Genomic DNA, 16367 nt, shown 5'->3' on the forward strand with positions numbered 1-16367 from the left:
TGGTTGGCGCCATGTAAAGTCTTATCTCTTATCACTGTAAAAAATAATGTCCGAGTCTGTGTAGCCCGAACATCTATCTTTCTCTTTGTCTGGTGAAATGAAGGTGTAGTCTTTTTTTCCCCCCTCTTGCTGTTGGAGCTGCAGGTGTGTTCAGTTGTGATTGTCAGGGATTGGATATGAAGGGGACTGCCAACTCCAAGTATGACCTCATTAATTACATCTGTCAGTGATTCCCCGCAGATCTGTCTCCTGCTCTTCACATGCTGCCACTCAGCCAGCCAACCAGTCAACCAGTCAGTCAGGACATTTTCTGCTGTGGGTTAGACAACCTGCCGGGCCTCTGCTCGAAGACGGGAGCAGGTGGGAGTGGGGAAAAGATAGAAGAAGGAAACTTTAAGGACGAGGGAAAGACAGAGTGGAACAGATGAACACATTCAGGCAGACTCCCTTCCATTTGATACACACTCACAGACGGAGGCAGACACCTCTTTCGCAGTGCAGCCGGAAGAATTTGATCTTTATTTAAATCCTTAAATTATAGCTGATTAAAAATTCATGGAGAGCCGTTTATATGAAAGCCGGGTGCTGTGCAGGCTGTCCTGTGATGTCTAATTGGTCTGAAGGTTGCCAACCCTTTGAACAAGTCTGGACGCACAGTTGTGGCTGCCTGTGTGCTTAGAATCAGGATGTGAGTGTTTACCACCCACCTGCCCTTCATCTCCCTGTGCCTGTGTACTGTATACTGTGACTTGGATGATGAAGTTTATCATGCATTGTGATAAAAATAGTCACGACAACCTGATCTTGTTGAATTTTCATTCAAGTAATTCATATTTTTAAAACAATGCTACATGAAAAAAATGTGTCCTGTCTGTGATGCAAAAAAAAAAAAAATATTTTGTTCCTTGTCAGGATGTAAGGTAAATGTATTGTAGTGTAAAGTTTACAGAAAGATAAGTGACCAGAGGTTAAAGCTCCACCAATATATTGCTGAAAGTCGTGTTTTGTCATTCTTAATTAAAGTAGTGTTTGTAGTATTTTTTTTTTCCTCTGTATCTTTCTGAAGATGTTTACAAATACTGATATTTATGGATTCAAACGAAATGAAGGCATACTGTGGACAGAAGTTACCATACATGTCAGTCATGTCATTCCAGTGTGTTTTTAGAGACATTTAAAAATAAATTAAAGCTGATTTATGCAAGTATTACAATAACTGTGATTTTGGCTGAGGTGATTGTGACGTAAAATATTAACATCATCCCATTCATACTAGAGATGGAAAGATAACACTTTTTCATGACTTGAGTGTGATGAACTCTTAGTCCTTTTAAACGATGAAGCTGTTAACTACATATTCCTGCCTTTTCAAGCTATTTCAAAGACACAGCCTATGCATAGTGAAGCATGTGATGGATTGGATTTTTATATTGTATAATTTTTATCTGTTTGATAGTGATTTTGACTATCAAACCGATCAGCTCATGCCTAATTCCTACTCCACAGTTGCTGGTGAGCCTCAGACAACTTAGCCTTATATGAAAAAACATAAAAACCTGCCTTATTGTTTGATATACTGTGTGAAAAAAAGAGAGAGGCATTTTTGTTTCGGCTTTGAATTTTCAGCTGTTTCCGCGAGACCTCCAGCCAGGTCTGTTTTTTTGTAAGTCCTCCTCCTATTAACGTAAATTAAACACTGAGATTGTATGGCAAAATGGTTATTTCAATTTCTGTTCGGTTATTGCTATTGCTGCCTTGCTTTATAATCCTTCCAAAAGACAATGAAGATGCATCTTGAATCAAGTTTTTTTTTTTTTCCCCTCCCACTCGTCCTAAGACAGAGACTCACTGGAGTTTTCATGGGGGTTTCGGTGAGGAGGGTACCTCACTGCTGGAGATCCACTACAGCACAGCTCACACTGAGTATGTGAAAAAGCCCCATCTTTATTCCCTCTTCTCTCTTCACTGTTGTCACACGTGCATATGCAAACACACACATGCACACAGACGCTAACACGCGCAGACATACTGCTCAATGGCAGTGCCCTCCTGCTGCCCCAAAGCATGGAATACCACATTTGTTTGTTTACGCCTCGTTTTCTTTCCCTGAACTCTATTAACATTTATATTGCAGCTGAAGGTGTTGGAAGTCCCTCCTGCAGTGGGTGGAGGGACTCAGCTTAGATGAGAATGAGCTTCAGTCGAGTCTTCCCTGGCATAGTCTTGTGTGTTTATACCTACATTATCCAGCTATTCCCGATCTGCCTCTTTCCTGTCTTGGTAGATTTTTCTCCTTTTTTTTGTCCCAGTGCATCGCTCATATTTGGTCCAGCTCACCGCTTATGTGACTCTTTAAGCTTTTATCTCTCTCCAAGGTAAATTGATTGCTTGAAGAAAAAAAAAAAAAGTCAGTTGGAAAAGCTTGTGGATTGGACAGCCTGATTGAGCATTAGCATATGAATAGAGGAGAGACAGCTCGCTATGTCAGAGGAGGAGGAAGTGTTATAGGAAACATCCGCTAGACATCTGTGTTTCAGAAATTTTTTTTCTCGCAGATTTGAACACATTTCATCCCCTGATCTGTGGGGCTATTCCAAGCAGACAGTTCAAATTCACACTGCTGGAGCTTTGCTGTTCAAGCAGGATTTGGTTCCACAATCTGTACTGTCATTTTTGATAAGCCTCGTCTTCCTCGGGCTCCACAAAAGCGGACACACACACACGCAAAACTCCACAACAATTTCATACACGGTTAAACAAAGAAATGACAAAAAAACAGTATAAATGAGCTGTGTGAGGTGCACGTGTGAGACATGGCTGTGCCAGAAAACACAGACAAAACCAAAACACTTGTCACATGTGGCTGATGCTTGTCAGGTCTAGCTCTCCTGCATCAATTAGACCCTGATAGTGCAGGTTATAGATCTCTATCTTTCCATATCTGTCCCCTGGACCAGGCCTACGGCAGAAACACATTGCCCGGTTTGATAGCTTAGCACGAGGGAGGGACAGTCGCATCAAGCCTATTATTGTGTTTTGTTTTATTTATTTCTTCTTCTTTTTTTTGCCTATGTCCACTGGCTGCTGCGTAAAACATGTTTACCTCATGTGCGCAACACAAGCGGCAGCGATTATCAGCGTACGGCTGTCGTTCTCTGGATGCACAAGGTAAACGACATTGGAGACGTAATTTGATTTTTGTTTGCAAGCGGTAGAGGGGTTCATTCATTCATTCATTCATTACTTTCAGTGCGTCTCCCAGAGACAAAAACAACATCTTCCTTCAAGACTTGCATTATAGCTTTGTGGAAGGACATCACAGAAATGGGGTACATTTTTCAACGGGGGGGCGGGGATATTCTAAATGCAAGATCATATTGTCTAAAGGACAAAAGCTGTATACAAATTATATTGAGTATTTTAAACAGAAGGAATGGCTACATTTTGATGGCTTAAACATTCAAAGAAAGCTGTTTCTTTCTATCTACAACAGGGAGCCTCTGACAGTCATTTCCTTTCACTCTTAACTGTATTCTTAGCATTCTTATGTGCTAAAATGGAAGCTGCAGAGCAAGTAAATGTCACTGCTCTTGTGTGCTTCATAATATCATTAACAACACAGAGCCTGGAGGAATGTGGGGCCGGGACTGCATCTATTAAAGCGATATTTAATGCACATACATACATGTACACGGCGGGAGAGTTGGCATCACTGAAATTTGCCTGCAGCTGAACCCTTCTGTTTGCTCTAATATCTATTTTATTTAAGTGTGTCAACATTTTATTGTTACAGACGAGCAATATTCACCCCGATGCTGAATTCCCAACTCTAATAGACGGCCTGTAGCATAACATCATTTCATGCCATTGTTTGTTAAAGTTAAAATTCAAAGATGAGGAAGGGTTTGAGGTAACAGTTCTGTGACGATCCGTCACCGACAGGATTCCTACACTGATCTGGCCAGGGTTTGACCCCGCCTTTCACCCTACTTCAAAGCACCAGGCACGACCCTCGTGTAGAGGATAAAGTATAAAGATACCGTAAAGCAGGGAGATAGAGATTTGTGCCCATGTACTAGGTCATTACAGCAGACTTCCACGGAATTACCATCCAATTGCAGACAAAATTTACCAGCGCGTCACACATTTGTGACGTCAGCTTTTCAGTACCGTACTCCTAAACGGTTGAATAACTGTCAGATATCGGAAGTGAACGCACTCACTCACTGAACATTTTTTGACAACACTACAACCATGAAATCAATATAAATTCGGGCAGCCTTATCTTGATGGTCATAAGGGGGTTAAAGTGCGGTTGTATGAACTAAAGATGTATCATCAGCACAGCACTAGGGGGCGCTCCCAGTGAGAGAGACATTGAGCCATTTCATACAGAAAACATGGCTGCTAATAGAGACAGAAGGTAAACAAATAGACACTTAACAAAAGCCTAATCTAAACAAAGTGTGTATCACTTTGTAAACTGCTCACTCCCCGCACCAAAATCCATGGAAAAAAAACAAAAAACACGACTATACACCACGGCACACACGATCCATTGCTGCCTCATTAATGAGCTTAATTGTTTAACATTGTGACTCCTGTGTTTGAAATCACAGAATGTGCCACAAACTTTCCAAAAGAGGCAAGAGAAGATCTGGAATTTTCCTGTCCCAGCCAGCAAAAAAAAAAGAAGCAGATTTTCTATTATGGACTTTGGTGTGGGAGAGGAAGCAGTTTAAAAACCTAAGAAAATACTGTTTAACGATGAGATCAAGTGAAAATGTTCTTAAGTGGGTGTAGTTTTTTTTTAGTTGGACCTAAAAATCTGTTTTGTCAACTCTCTGCCTCATCACCGTGGTGCAGCGCGTTCATTTATAGATGCATACATGAATGCATAAATGCTTCCACATTGTCCTCTTTGTCATATAGTAAGAAATTCTCACACAAGTTCTTGTCAAAATCACAAGCAGTGCATTGCAGTCACAGTCTCTCTCTCTCTCTCTTGTTCTCTCTCTCTCCCTCCACCAGCTGTCCCTGTGTCCTCCGCGTTCACATTGGGTAGGATTTTACGCTGTCGGGCAGCTTGTGGTTTGTTCTGCTCTTAAGTTCCCTGTGGCTGAAACAGGCACAGACAAACACACGCGGGGGGAAAAGTACACACATGTGTCCTTGCACACACATACACACACACACACAAACAAGAAAAAGCCTAGAGAGCCCTCTTGTACTTTCGTTGACTGAACCGTGCGCTGCTGCAACATTTCACTGATGATTTCCTACAGCCAACAGCAAAGTGTCACTTCCCTTCGATTTGCTAATTTGCATTAGCTCCCTCGCCCAGCATGAATCTGGGTATCAGTGCCCACGAGCTGAATGTCACTGTCTCTTCTCAGCATACAAATAACCCCCTGATATATCATGTCATGTGTACTCCTAGACATCTCTAACATTTGATAATACCCTTGATATTTTGCTATTTAAATTGCAAGTTGCCTTTTTTCTCTTCTTTTAAATCAAATACCACAATGCCAAACAGGTTCCTCCGCTTAAAAAAAACTGTGCCTTTCATGCACTTTTTGAAAATAATTACTGATATAATATTATAATAGCTATCATTTCATTTATGGCATTTGAAACAAAAATCTGATTAAATTGTGAAATGCATGGAAATGTTGTGTTCTTGTGGATTTGCTGGCAGCACTAGATGGAGCAGTATAGGTGATCTGCCATGGCCTTATCTAATCTGATTTGCATGCCAGAGAGAATTATGTAATTGGCATTTATGCAGAACAAAGAAGGATCAGCTCATGGAAAAGAAGGGTTTTCATGTAGAACTGTGTGTCTAAGCCTGTTTTCTGCATCTCTGTGCTGTCTATGGTTGGCTACTGTGCAGACAGACATGAGTGAACTGTTCATGTCTGTGTGTTTGCACCACACATACACACAATATCAGTGCACGATAAGCTGGCACATTCGGTGTTGGGAGTGTTAATGGAATCTTACCAGATCTTCCTTTTGCATATGCTACTTCAGATTTTTAAAGCTTTTTACTAGGGTTAGGTATTAGGTATTCAAAACAGTCCTGGTGCTTAATCAGTGCCTGAACCAATACTTTTATTTGAAGAACAAGACATATTTCAACCCAATTCGGAAAAAAGGAAAATAGCCCTTATTAACACCTTAAATATAATAGTATAAATGGATGATAAATGATAAAAACTTTACATTACAGTACAGTAACAATGTGGTAATAATTCTTTATTATGGAGGCAGTATTGTAGTTTTTCAACTTGTAATGAATAAAATGACAATTATTGTAAATAACACTTTAGTAGTGGTAGAGCAGTATTTCAACTGGACGGTTGTGGGTTCTTGAGCAAGACACTTCCACGCTGCTCCTGACGGGTGTGCCGTTTTGAGCGATTTTGGACGACATACTATACTATGACGTTTTTGTCACATTTTGGAGGACATACCTTACTACGACTTTTTTGAGCGATTTTTGACGACATACTATAATATGACTTTTTTGAGCGTTATACTAAACTATGACTTTTTTCGACGACATACGAAAGTACGACATTTTTACTGATTATGCACAACATAGGACTTGAACGCACAATCCCTGGTGTAGTAGGCGAGCAGCATACCTATTGAGCCACTTGTGCAAACCGTCACATAGAGAAAATCAGTGTTTTTACCTATTATTTAAAAATATTCATCACTATAGTTTTAGTTTTTTGACAAATCTTCAACTTTATAAACCCCCAATAATCCCCATTTGTTTGGAAGTATTTGTAAAAAACAAAAAAATAACATCAATAATGTCTCTTTCTGCAAGAACCAGAGCAAAGGATGACTCCAGCATCCAACAGTGAACACACACACACACACACACACACACACAGAGAGGAACAAATCACAGAGAGGATGTTAGTCTGATTCTGTGTGTGTGTGTGGACTGGTTAAAATGGGAGAAATGACGGGGAAGGAAGGAAGGAGGGGAAGATGAGTTCATCCCCGAGTCTCCCTACATGTACAGTCTGTCCTCCGTTCTGCATCCAGGTGCTAGAGCCGGCTGGCCCTGGCTGAGGGGCGGGGCTGTGGGCCCGGCCGCCGCTTGGCTCTGCCCGCTGGGCCTCCTGCTCCTCCAGTGCTCGCTTCTCCTGGATTCGAGTGCTGATCTCTGCCTGAAACCTGCACATCTGCTCCTGGAGCTCACTGATGAGATTTACCACACACTGGGAAGGGATGCAACGATGGAGGAGGTGAAGAGTAGAGGAGGAGGAGGAGGAGGAGGAGGAGAGTCAGATATTAACTCACTTCATAGTTTTAATATGGAGTATTTGGGGGGAAAGGCTGCTTTCATGTCCTGATGACGGTTTGCTGAGAAACAACTTAAAAAAACTGAATTTAAACAAATGTATAAGAAGATGTTGAAGGACAGAAAACGGTGGAGGATGGAAGGATCCCAAACAAAAACATTTGAACCCTTCTTTGGGTCATTTTTTAGTAAGCAATTGAATATTTGGGCCAAAAGTTTTTAAAACGTTACACACTGGACATCTTTTTTGGTCAGCCAAAGTCAATGGCTCTTATTTTGAAGGTGAGGTTGAAAGGAAGTGGGGCACTATGTAAGATTGTGTATTTTATTTTGTAAGAATAACAACTAAAACAAATGATAACACAAAAACGTACATTTTATTTAAAAAAATAATGACTAAAACAAAGGAAAACATTATCTGATTTGAAATCAATGAAAACTTATATTGTTATGTCAGTTGTCACACTTCGCACACGTGCCGAACAGAATCGCGCAGTGACATCCCCCTGTCAATCACACCAAAGCCCCGCCCCCCTAAAGCACACCCTGTCTTGAAGCCCAAAACAGGGACTGAGATCATAGTCTCATCGAGAATGGACTTTTATGATGTCAAATATCCCAGAGAGTCGCCCCCTGATGGCAAATCAAGAGAATACAGAATTCAGGCACTTCTCCGCTGGCATCCGAGGAAATTCCCTTCAGACGCAGGTTCCCGGAGGAACCAAGGATCAAAGGAACGAACGTCCAACCATGTGACGATGAGAAGAGAGCGGCTTTTTTCCCCCTGAGCCACAGCTGCGCCCAAATCAAAGAGATCACCAGACTGTGTGTGTGTGTGTGTGTGTGTGTGTGTGTGTGTGTGTGTGTGGGGATCAGCGCTCCTGTGACTCCCTGAGGTGAAAGTGTTTGGCCTGAAGGAATGTTCAAAATGGATGCTCACCATTCCTCCTGCCAGAGCCTCGCAGCAGCTGTTACTAACTCCCATACGCCACACACACACACACACACACACACGCACACACACACACTACGCTACACACACACACACACACACACGCACACACACACACAGACGGGTGTCACTCTCCATCACAGCGTGACCAAAAGCCAAACACCGCTTTCACGCACTTGGATACGTTAGATGTGTTAAGCGCGCGCTTGCTTGTTAATGTCGTGACTGTTTTACTGTTAATGTTAAAACTCGTGTGTTTTAACATGTTTATCTGTGTTTATCTGACGCAGAGATGCATTCAGGTGCCGGAGTCTGGTTCACACACATGAGGAGAGGTGCATTTTTATCCACTTAGCAAAATATATCCTGACTTTGTAAACTGCTCATTCTCCCCCGGGAACGAGAAAATAAACGTTTTAAGCTTACGGGGACACAGGAGCTGCTGGTCTACTGCTGCCTCGTGTGGTCAGTTTGTGTCACTGAGGTCAATCTGAACTAAGTTCTTCAAAAATAGCACGTTTGAATTTGCTGATCCACTCCACAACTCCTGTGTGCTGTGATTCTTAAAATCGTCGATTTTCTCTCTGGACTTTGGTGCAGGAGAGCGAGTGGTCTGAAACAAGGCTGACGACTTGTTCTACTCTCTCGTTTCAAGATCGTGTTTCACTTGCTGGAAAAGATGAACAGGCAACACAGAGAAGCTCTTGTCTTGTTTCTAAACGTCAGAGATGACACAGAGATGACACTGATAGAATACAAATAAAAAACAGTCTACGGTTAAGTATTTTGACCAGGATCATTCTCACTGTGGGACAAAGTGGACACCGTGCTTTACTGTTTAGTCAGTGTTTTCAACACAGGAGAATAAAGAGGTACCACGTCCTGAAGTGTGTCCTGCATGTTCACTTGCATCCAGATCTTTCAATCTTCACCGTCTGTCATCTCAGTCATCGCTTCATCCTCTCTCTCTCTCTCTCTATTTGTCTGCTTCCTCTGATGATTATCTCACTCCGTCCACGAGCATCTGTAGGACATGAGAGTCTCTGTCCGTCCAAACCGCTGGATCATGTTCATACAGATATTCCTCTGAGGCTTCTGAGAGTCAGACTAATAAACAAAGCATTATCCCTTAACTTAACCATAACCAGTTAATGACTCAACTTAACCAGCTCCTCAGAGATGAGGTTCCGCCTCATTAAGACCAGGTTTTTGGTCTCCATAAGGACTACTGGTACTGACAGGGTCAGTGTTTACGACAGAAAAAGATCTTAGGGTAGAACCTCAGGACTTCCTGTGGGAACGACCGTCCAATCACAGACGAGATTCAGCTTCTCAGATTTTTGACAATTCTACAGCCATAAAATCAAAATTCAATCCAGGATTTCAAGGACCCAAGGGAATCCTCTTTGAAATCCTTGAAAGTTTGTGAATTTGGACAAAAAAAGGGCCTTGAATTTATTTTTCCAAATTCACAAACTTTAAAGGATTTCAAGGACCCATGGGGGGGACTTTCATGGGCTTGGACATTTCTTTCAAATTTCACAAACATTCAAGGATTTTAAGGACCCATGGGCAGCCTCCTTGAAATTCTTGAAAGTTTGTGAATTTGGGAAAAAACAGGCCTTGAATTTATTTTTCAAAATTCACAAACTTTCAAGGATTTCAAGGATCCTTGGGGGAAAAACTTTCACTGGCCTGGACATTTGTTTGAAATTTCACAAACTTTCAAGGATTTTAAGGACCCATGGATTTTCCCATGAATTTGGGGAAAAAATGTATTCACAAAATTCTTTGAAAATCAACCTTAAACAGACACTGGAGTTATTGAAGGTGCTTGAATTTTGCCTCACCTCTCCTCTGTCCCCCATCTTTCCTTTCACCCCAACCTGTCTAGGCAGATGGCCGCACAATTCCACAGCCAGAAAATCAAAATAAATTCAGACAGCCTGATTATCATGATGCTCATTAAATGGTTAAAAGATAACTTTTCACGTCTACAGAGCTCCCCCTACAGTTTCGGACGACATATTTTTATGACACAACCGCAAACATCGTCTACCTCTTTATCCTTTTGACTTCATGAGACCTCCTGGGTCGGAGGCCCTGATGTTGTGTGTTTCTCCTCTTACAGACAGCAGGGGGCAGTGGAGACAACACATCTGACTCTGAAGCTGTTAAATTAGGGTGAGAAATCCTGCTTTAATGATGTCGCTGCAGTCCCTACCTCAGCTTTGTTCTGCTTGGCGTCCGCAGAGTCCTGTACTCGCGCGTCGTCGCCGTCCTTCTCGTCCATGCCGACCTCCGTGAGCTTCAGTTTGAGGTAGGACACCTCGTCCATCAGGTCCAGCTTCTGAGTCTCCAGAGAAGTTCTGCTGACCAGCTCCTGGAACAAAAGCATAAACACAACAATTTCAAGGCTTTAAAACCCAACACACACAAACAGACACACACACAAACACACACACATACATATGTATCAGTGATGGGAGCTGTGAGAGTCCAGCATGTTTAGTCCACCGAGGACAATGTTCTTCCCACACTGACTGAGCAGCTCCGTCCAGGGGCCCAGACCCCAAAAAGCTAAATATACACACACACACACACACACACACAGAGGCGAGCTAAGGACTCTATTAATATATGTCTGTGCTTCTTTGGTATGGCGGCAGAGAGAAAAGGAAAAGACTGCCTAAAAGACAATCCACAGCACAGACACTCCACAAAAACAAAAAACTGTTGCTTTCATTTCCTCATCCACATGAATCTCACTTCCTCTTCCCTCAAAACCAAACGACTCTGGTTTTAAAACTCAAACAAACAAACCAACTCTCAACTCTCAGCTCGTCTAAAACGAGCAGGTAAAGACAGTATGTACGTGACCCTGAGTGACCCTGAGTGACCCTGAGTGACCCTGAGTGACCCTGAGTGTGATTACAATTTCTTATTAAAATCAGACCATCCCTAACTCACCAGGCTACGCAGCTCCTAGTACAGGCTCTGGGATTGAAACTTTAAACGAGTCACAAGACTTTTAAAACTTTTTTAACTCAAAGTCTTGTGAGTCTCTCTCTCTCTCTAAGTTTTAAAGGTTGATTCCACCAAACGACACAAAAGACAACAATGGAGGACGTCCAGCACAACGAGACAATAGACTGCGGGTGTTGAAGGAAACACCGGTCGCAAAGGAGTGGACGCTTCTCTGTCCCCCAGTCAGCCGACTGTTGGTGCGGTGGAAACACAAACCACTCAGATTACCAGGAATTCTTCCTGGTAATGTTGGTGGAAAATGCTAAATGTCCCTTTTGTCTAAGTTTGAGATAAAGCTGCAAACATAATTGTGACGACACTTGAAAAACAAACTTCTGGATAAAGAAAAAAAGTCAATTCATCCTTTGAAGTGGGTGTGACATGACGACGCGTCGTAAAACTAATCGTGCTTGTTGTTGAGTTTGGCAGACGAGTGTTAGCGCTGCAGAGTGGATAATCTGTCACATAATCTGTCACATAATCTGTCACATGTTGCTCTTCATAATTGAGGGGAAAGCAAATGTCGGGGCAGCTGAGGCGCGAGCGCAGATATCTGATGAATTAGCTCTAAAGACGATGGCTTATCCTGCTGTAAGTGACACTGGCCTTTCAGACAGACAGTCAGTCAGCTGTCTGTCTGTCTGTCTGTAAAGTTAAAGCTGCCCGTCTATTGACATCATGTGATCTTTCAGAGTGGAGGGTATAAATCCTTAATGTGCTAATCCACACATCCTTAAAGCACAAACTCAGTCAGAGTGCACTCACTCACTCACTCACTCACTCACTCACTCACTCACTCTTTTTGTTCTTCATCACAGCATGAGAGTTGTGTGGTCTCAGTGTATACAATTATTTTAATTATAAAACAGAAGCTGCGGGCCGTATGAAATCTGACTGAGGGCCACGATTGGCCCACGGGCCAGACTTTGCACATACTGTGCATTCACACTCACGACTTCTCAACTGGAACGAGGTGAACTCGGGAGTGACGTCACTCCCAGGTCCGCAGATCCAGCCAACAACAACAAAACTCTATTAAACCCTAAATTATTTCAATAAATATGGAAGAAAATCAGTCCGTTTTATTCGATATAAATGAAAGCAAAAAAAAAAGAAGGTTTTAATGGAAACAGACGCATGGTACGAATGACGTTTTCCAAGCCACAGCTAAAGACAGAGCGCCTTTATTTCAGCGTCTGAGGTCTTTTTCATGTCTCACAGTGTTGTTGACAGTGACGAGGACAAAGACGAGTGTGTGGAGCAGCAGAAACAGGAGCTTTATTCTGTCTCTCTGACACAGAGTTCTTGTCGTGCTCTCTCCTCATGGGTTCGTGGAGTAAAAAAAACACCGGCTGACCTAAGTATTCAAATGAACTGTTTTTGTTAAATAAAAAAGATTCATTGAAATCGGGGAGTTTGATAAGGAGAACTTGTGATGACAGCCGACCCCCAGTAACCTGGCGTGTCCAAAGTCCAACCGCAGCTTCGGTTTTATGACGTAGGATTTATGACCTGGGACAGACTGGGACAGAACATCAGCCCCGGCCTTAAGGAGTTGCTCTTTGAGTCCCGGCTGTGACAGATAGATTCATGCGTTCATCTCCTGTTATGATATATCTGACTCATGGATATCACTATTACATATTACTAGAGATCCCCCAGGTGACACTGATCCCGGGAGAAGAGGGTTTCAGACGACCTTTGTGACACTTTGTAAACCTGTCACCAAAGTCCATAGAGAGGTCTGGACCTGGACCATTGGCCTTCAGGAATCTGTTTTATAATCTTGTTAAAAAAAGGTTTGGACACCTGTTGGAAGGATAAGTGAAAGTTTCCTGAGAGGACGGAAAGGTTCCACAGTATTTGCTGCTCAAAGATGAACAGGTTCATCCTCAACATCCATGTGCTCCCGCTGCACCTCCTACTTTCTCTGCCTCATTCCAACCTCATTCACTATTGCCTGACGTTTGCCTCGTGTCTTTTGAACATCCTGCATTGTAAGAAGCTATTGCTAATTTATTTCTTCTCTTCTAGAACCACAGCATCAGTAAATTACAACATTTCTTGAAAACCATAATTCAGGTAAAATAAACCTTGTTTTTTACGTTTGTGGCTCCGGTCAGAATCTAAAACTCTCACATGTTCATGTTCGTTAGATCTTGAGGACTTTGGTGAGTATCAGTCCTCGGGGTGTGTCTCATTAAAGAGCATGAGGACAGTGTGATGCAGAACGGGGACTTACAGGACCATTAGTCCACACCTACAGGCCCAAAACTCTCATCACGACGGAGCTTTAACAGAGCAATGCAATGGTTCTTCAAAGCCGGTCTTTATTGTGTGTTTGTTCTTCCGTCATAAACACTGACCTTGTCCTCATGGAGACCAAAAACCTGGTCCTAATGAGATACAAGCTCATCTTTGAGGAACTGGTTAAATTTACGATTTGAATAGTGCTTCAGTTAACCCTTCTGGTACCATCATGTGACTCCGATGGACCTTTTGTCCTCTGTCAGCTGAGATTGGCACAGCACGCCATTGACCTAATCCCCAAATCTGCATGCTTTTGGACTGTGGGAGAAAACCCACGCACACGCGGGGCGAACATGCAAACTCCATGCAGGCCCCAGTTCTGACCGGGTCATGAACCCAGTTCTTCTTGCTACAAAGGCAAGAGTGCTAACCACTACACCAACCACGTGACCCATCTGATGATGTTCAAAAAAAAATGCGTCTGTTAATCCCTCACACTGCAGGGTAATTTGGCCAGATAATCTGTTGGAAGGACCAGATCTGAACCCGAAATCTGGCCAATGATCCTTGACTGAGGGGCGGGGCTTTAGGCATTAACTGGTTATGGTTAAGGGTAGGGATAAGGTTTGGTTTAGACTGTCCCAATGAGTGTGTGTGTGTGTGTGTGTGTGTGTCACCTGTTGCAGCATCTCCTCGGTGGAGGCCAGTTTCTGACGATGTTCCTCCAGAGAACTTTCCAGGTCTCTGATCTTCTCTCCCTGCGCCTCCACCTGGTCGGTCAGAACGCTCACCTGGTGGACGACACAGTCGCACATATTTACATTGCTAGCAACTTTAAGCTTGGTTGATTGGATGGTTAGTACATTTGATTGGTTAGTTGGTTGGTTGATTGTGAGCGGGTTTGTTAATTGATTTGACTGCTCAATAAATTGGTTGGTTGGTTGTTTGGAAAAAAAACATTGAAATAACAATATTTACAATGACATTTCACAGCATTTCAAAATAAAAGTTAGTATTTATATATAATATTCTTTTTAACTCTTTGTAGTATCGTATTGTAATTTTTTCATATATATTGAACTTCCACACATGTGGAAATGCATGTTTATTATGATTAATCCTCTTTATGTGGATTTCCTAATAAAGGATTTATCTTCACTTAAATCTTGATTAAAATGTCGACCACACATGAAATCAATGTTAGACAAAACAAACTAAAATGATCACAGTTTTATAGTTAGATGTATAGTTTTATGGTTATATCTATATACATATATACACATATACATGTATATATATATATATATATATATATATATATATATATATATATATATATATATATATATATATATATATATATATATATATATATATATATATATATATATGTATACTGTATATCTATGTACATACATGATAAATGATTTAAATGTTGAAAAGATCCAACCAGACTCTTACCTGTTCTGAGTCTCGCTGCTGAGCAACACACACACACAGTGGTAAGAGTGTAACTAAACACAGAGTGTGTGTGTGTGTACATGAGACACACACACACACACACACACACACACACACACACACACACACACACACACACACACACACGACGTTCACGCACACACAGGAGAACACAGGTGAAAAGAAAGTCAAGTCAAAGCCAAACTGACAGCAGCCCAATGAGATGGTCTGTCAGGGAGAATAAGCCCCGGTCATCCTGGATATCGACCAATCACAGCTGACGACACGGGAGGAATGTGTAACGAGCAGGTGTGTGGTGTGTGTGTGTGTGTGTGTGTGACAGACAGAGAGAGAGACAGAGTGTGTGGGGGTGTTACACTTTAACTTAAAGGGACAGCTCAGGTTTGTGTGTGTGTGTGTGTATGTATTGTGACATAGTCAGATCCAGCATGAGACATGAAAACATGGCTGCCAGCAAGGACACGAGGACAAATACCAGATTCTAGCCAGTTGTGGACATGTTTCATCAGTTCATCTCACTGTGAGACAACATTTTCATGACCAGCGTGCTCACACGCTCCAAAGTCTGCAGAGAACATCAGTGTTTTTAGCTCACGGGGGATAAACGGGAGATATCTGAGGTCAATCTGAACGATCCGATCTCACAGATGACAAACTGGAACGTACTGACGGAGGCGGCGGCGGTGCTGCTGTGTGTCTGTAATGTTAAAGCGTTGGTTTTCTCTGTGGACTTTGGTTCAGGAGAGTGAGTGATTAAACAGAACAGCAGCATTTTGCTGCAAACATATTCTTAAAATATCCCAGACCTTATTCGGTGTAGATTTTATCAGGTGATCACTTTGTTCACTGTAACATTAAAAACCAGACACTGAATTGAGAACATAAAACAAGCAAAGACGAGTCCGATGTGTAAAATGTGGCAGGAGTCGGAGGAATGTGGCGACCGAGTGTGGAGCTCAGTCATTAACGGGATCTGAGGGCGAAAAGAGACGTATCATCTCCTGCTTCACCACAGAAGCTGCGACGATGACGATGATGATGATGATGATGATACACACCGTCACAGTCATCAGTAAACACACGCTCCGAGGCGTTGGAGGTGTCTGGGCACGTTTTTGTTATGAGACGACACCGAGGTGCTGCTGCGATTGCAGACGAGATACAGACGCTGTTTTTCACTCCAGACTAATCTGAGGACTCTTGTTTGTCACAGACTCACGTCAGAATAAAAACAACTGCATTTTTATTGGTATTACAACGGTTGGATTGAGATTTGTTTAGCAGACAATGTTAAAAAAGGACTTCACCAGGTTGTGTAAAAAGTGGATG

The 16367-nt window shown here is 42.3% G+C and overlaps 2 protein-coding genes across 3 annotated transcripts in view; one reads left to right on the plus strand and one right to left on the minus strand.

Annotated features, from left to right (window-relative positions):
* Positions 1-16367, plus strand: part of chmp1a (charged multivesicular body protein 1A) — a 385704-nt gene that overhangs the window by 41290 nt on the left and 328047 nt on the right. The gene's annotated exons all lie outside the window — the stretch shown is intronic.
* LOC122775801 (liprin-beta-1-like) overlaps positions 6438-16367 on the minus strand; it is a 34986-nt gene continuing 25056 nt past the window's right edge. Inside the window, exons 5-7 of the mRNA XM_044035990.1 lie at positions 14234-14347; positions 10504-10662; positions 6438-7244 (exon numbers count right to left, since the gene is read on the minus strand). Coding sequence (XP_043891925.1) covers positions 6969-7244; positions 10504-10662; positions 14234-14347 — 549 coding nt within the window. The 3' untranslated portion in view covers positions 6438-6968. The remainder of the gene's footprint in view (positions 7245-10503; positions 10663-14233; positions 14348-16367) is intronic.

This window comes from Solea senegalensis, linkage group LG10, assembly GCF_019176455.1.
Source record: "Solea senegalensis isolate Sse05_10M linkage group LG10, IFAPA_SoseM_1, whole genome shotgun sequence".
Lineage (NCBI taxonomy): Eukaryota > Metazoa > Chordata > Actinopteri > Pleuronectiformes > Soleidae > Solea > Solea senegalensis.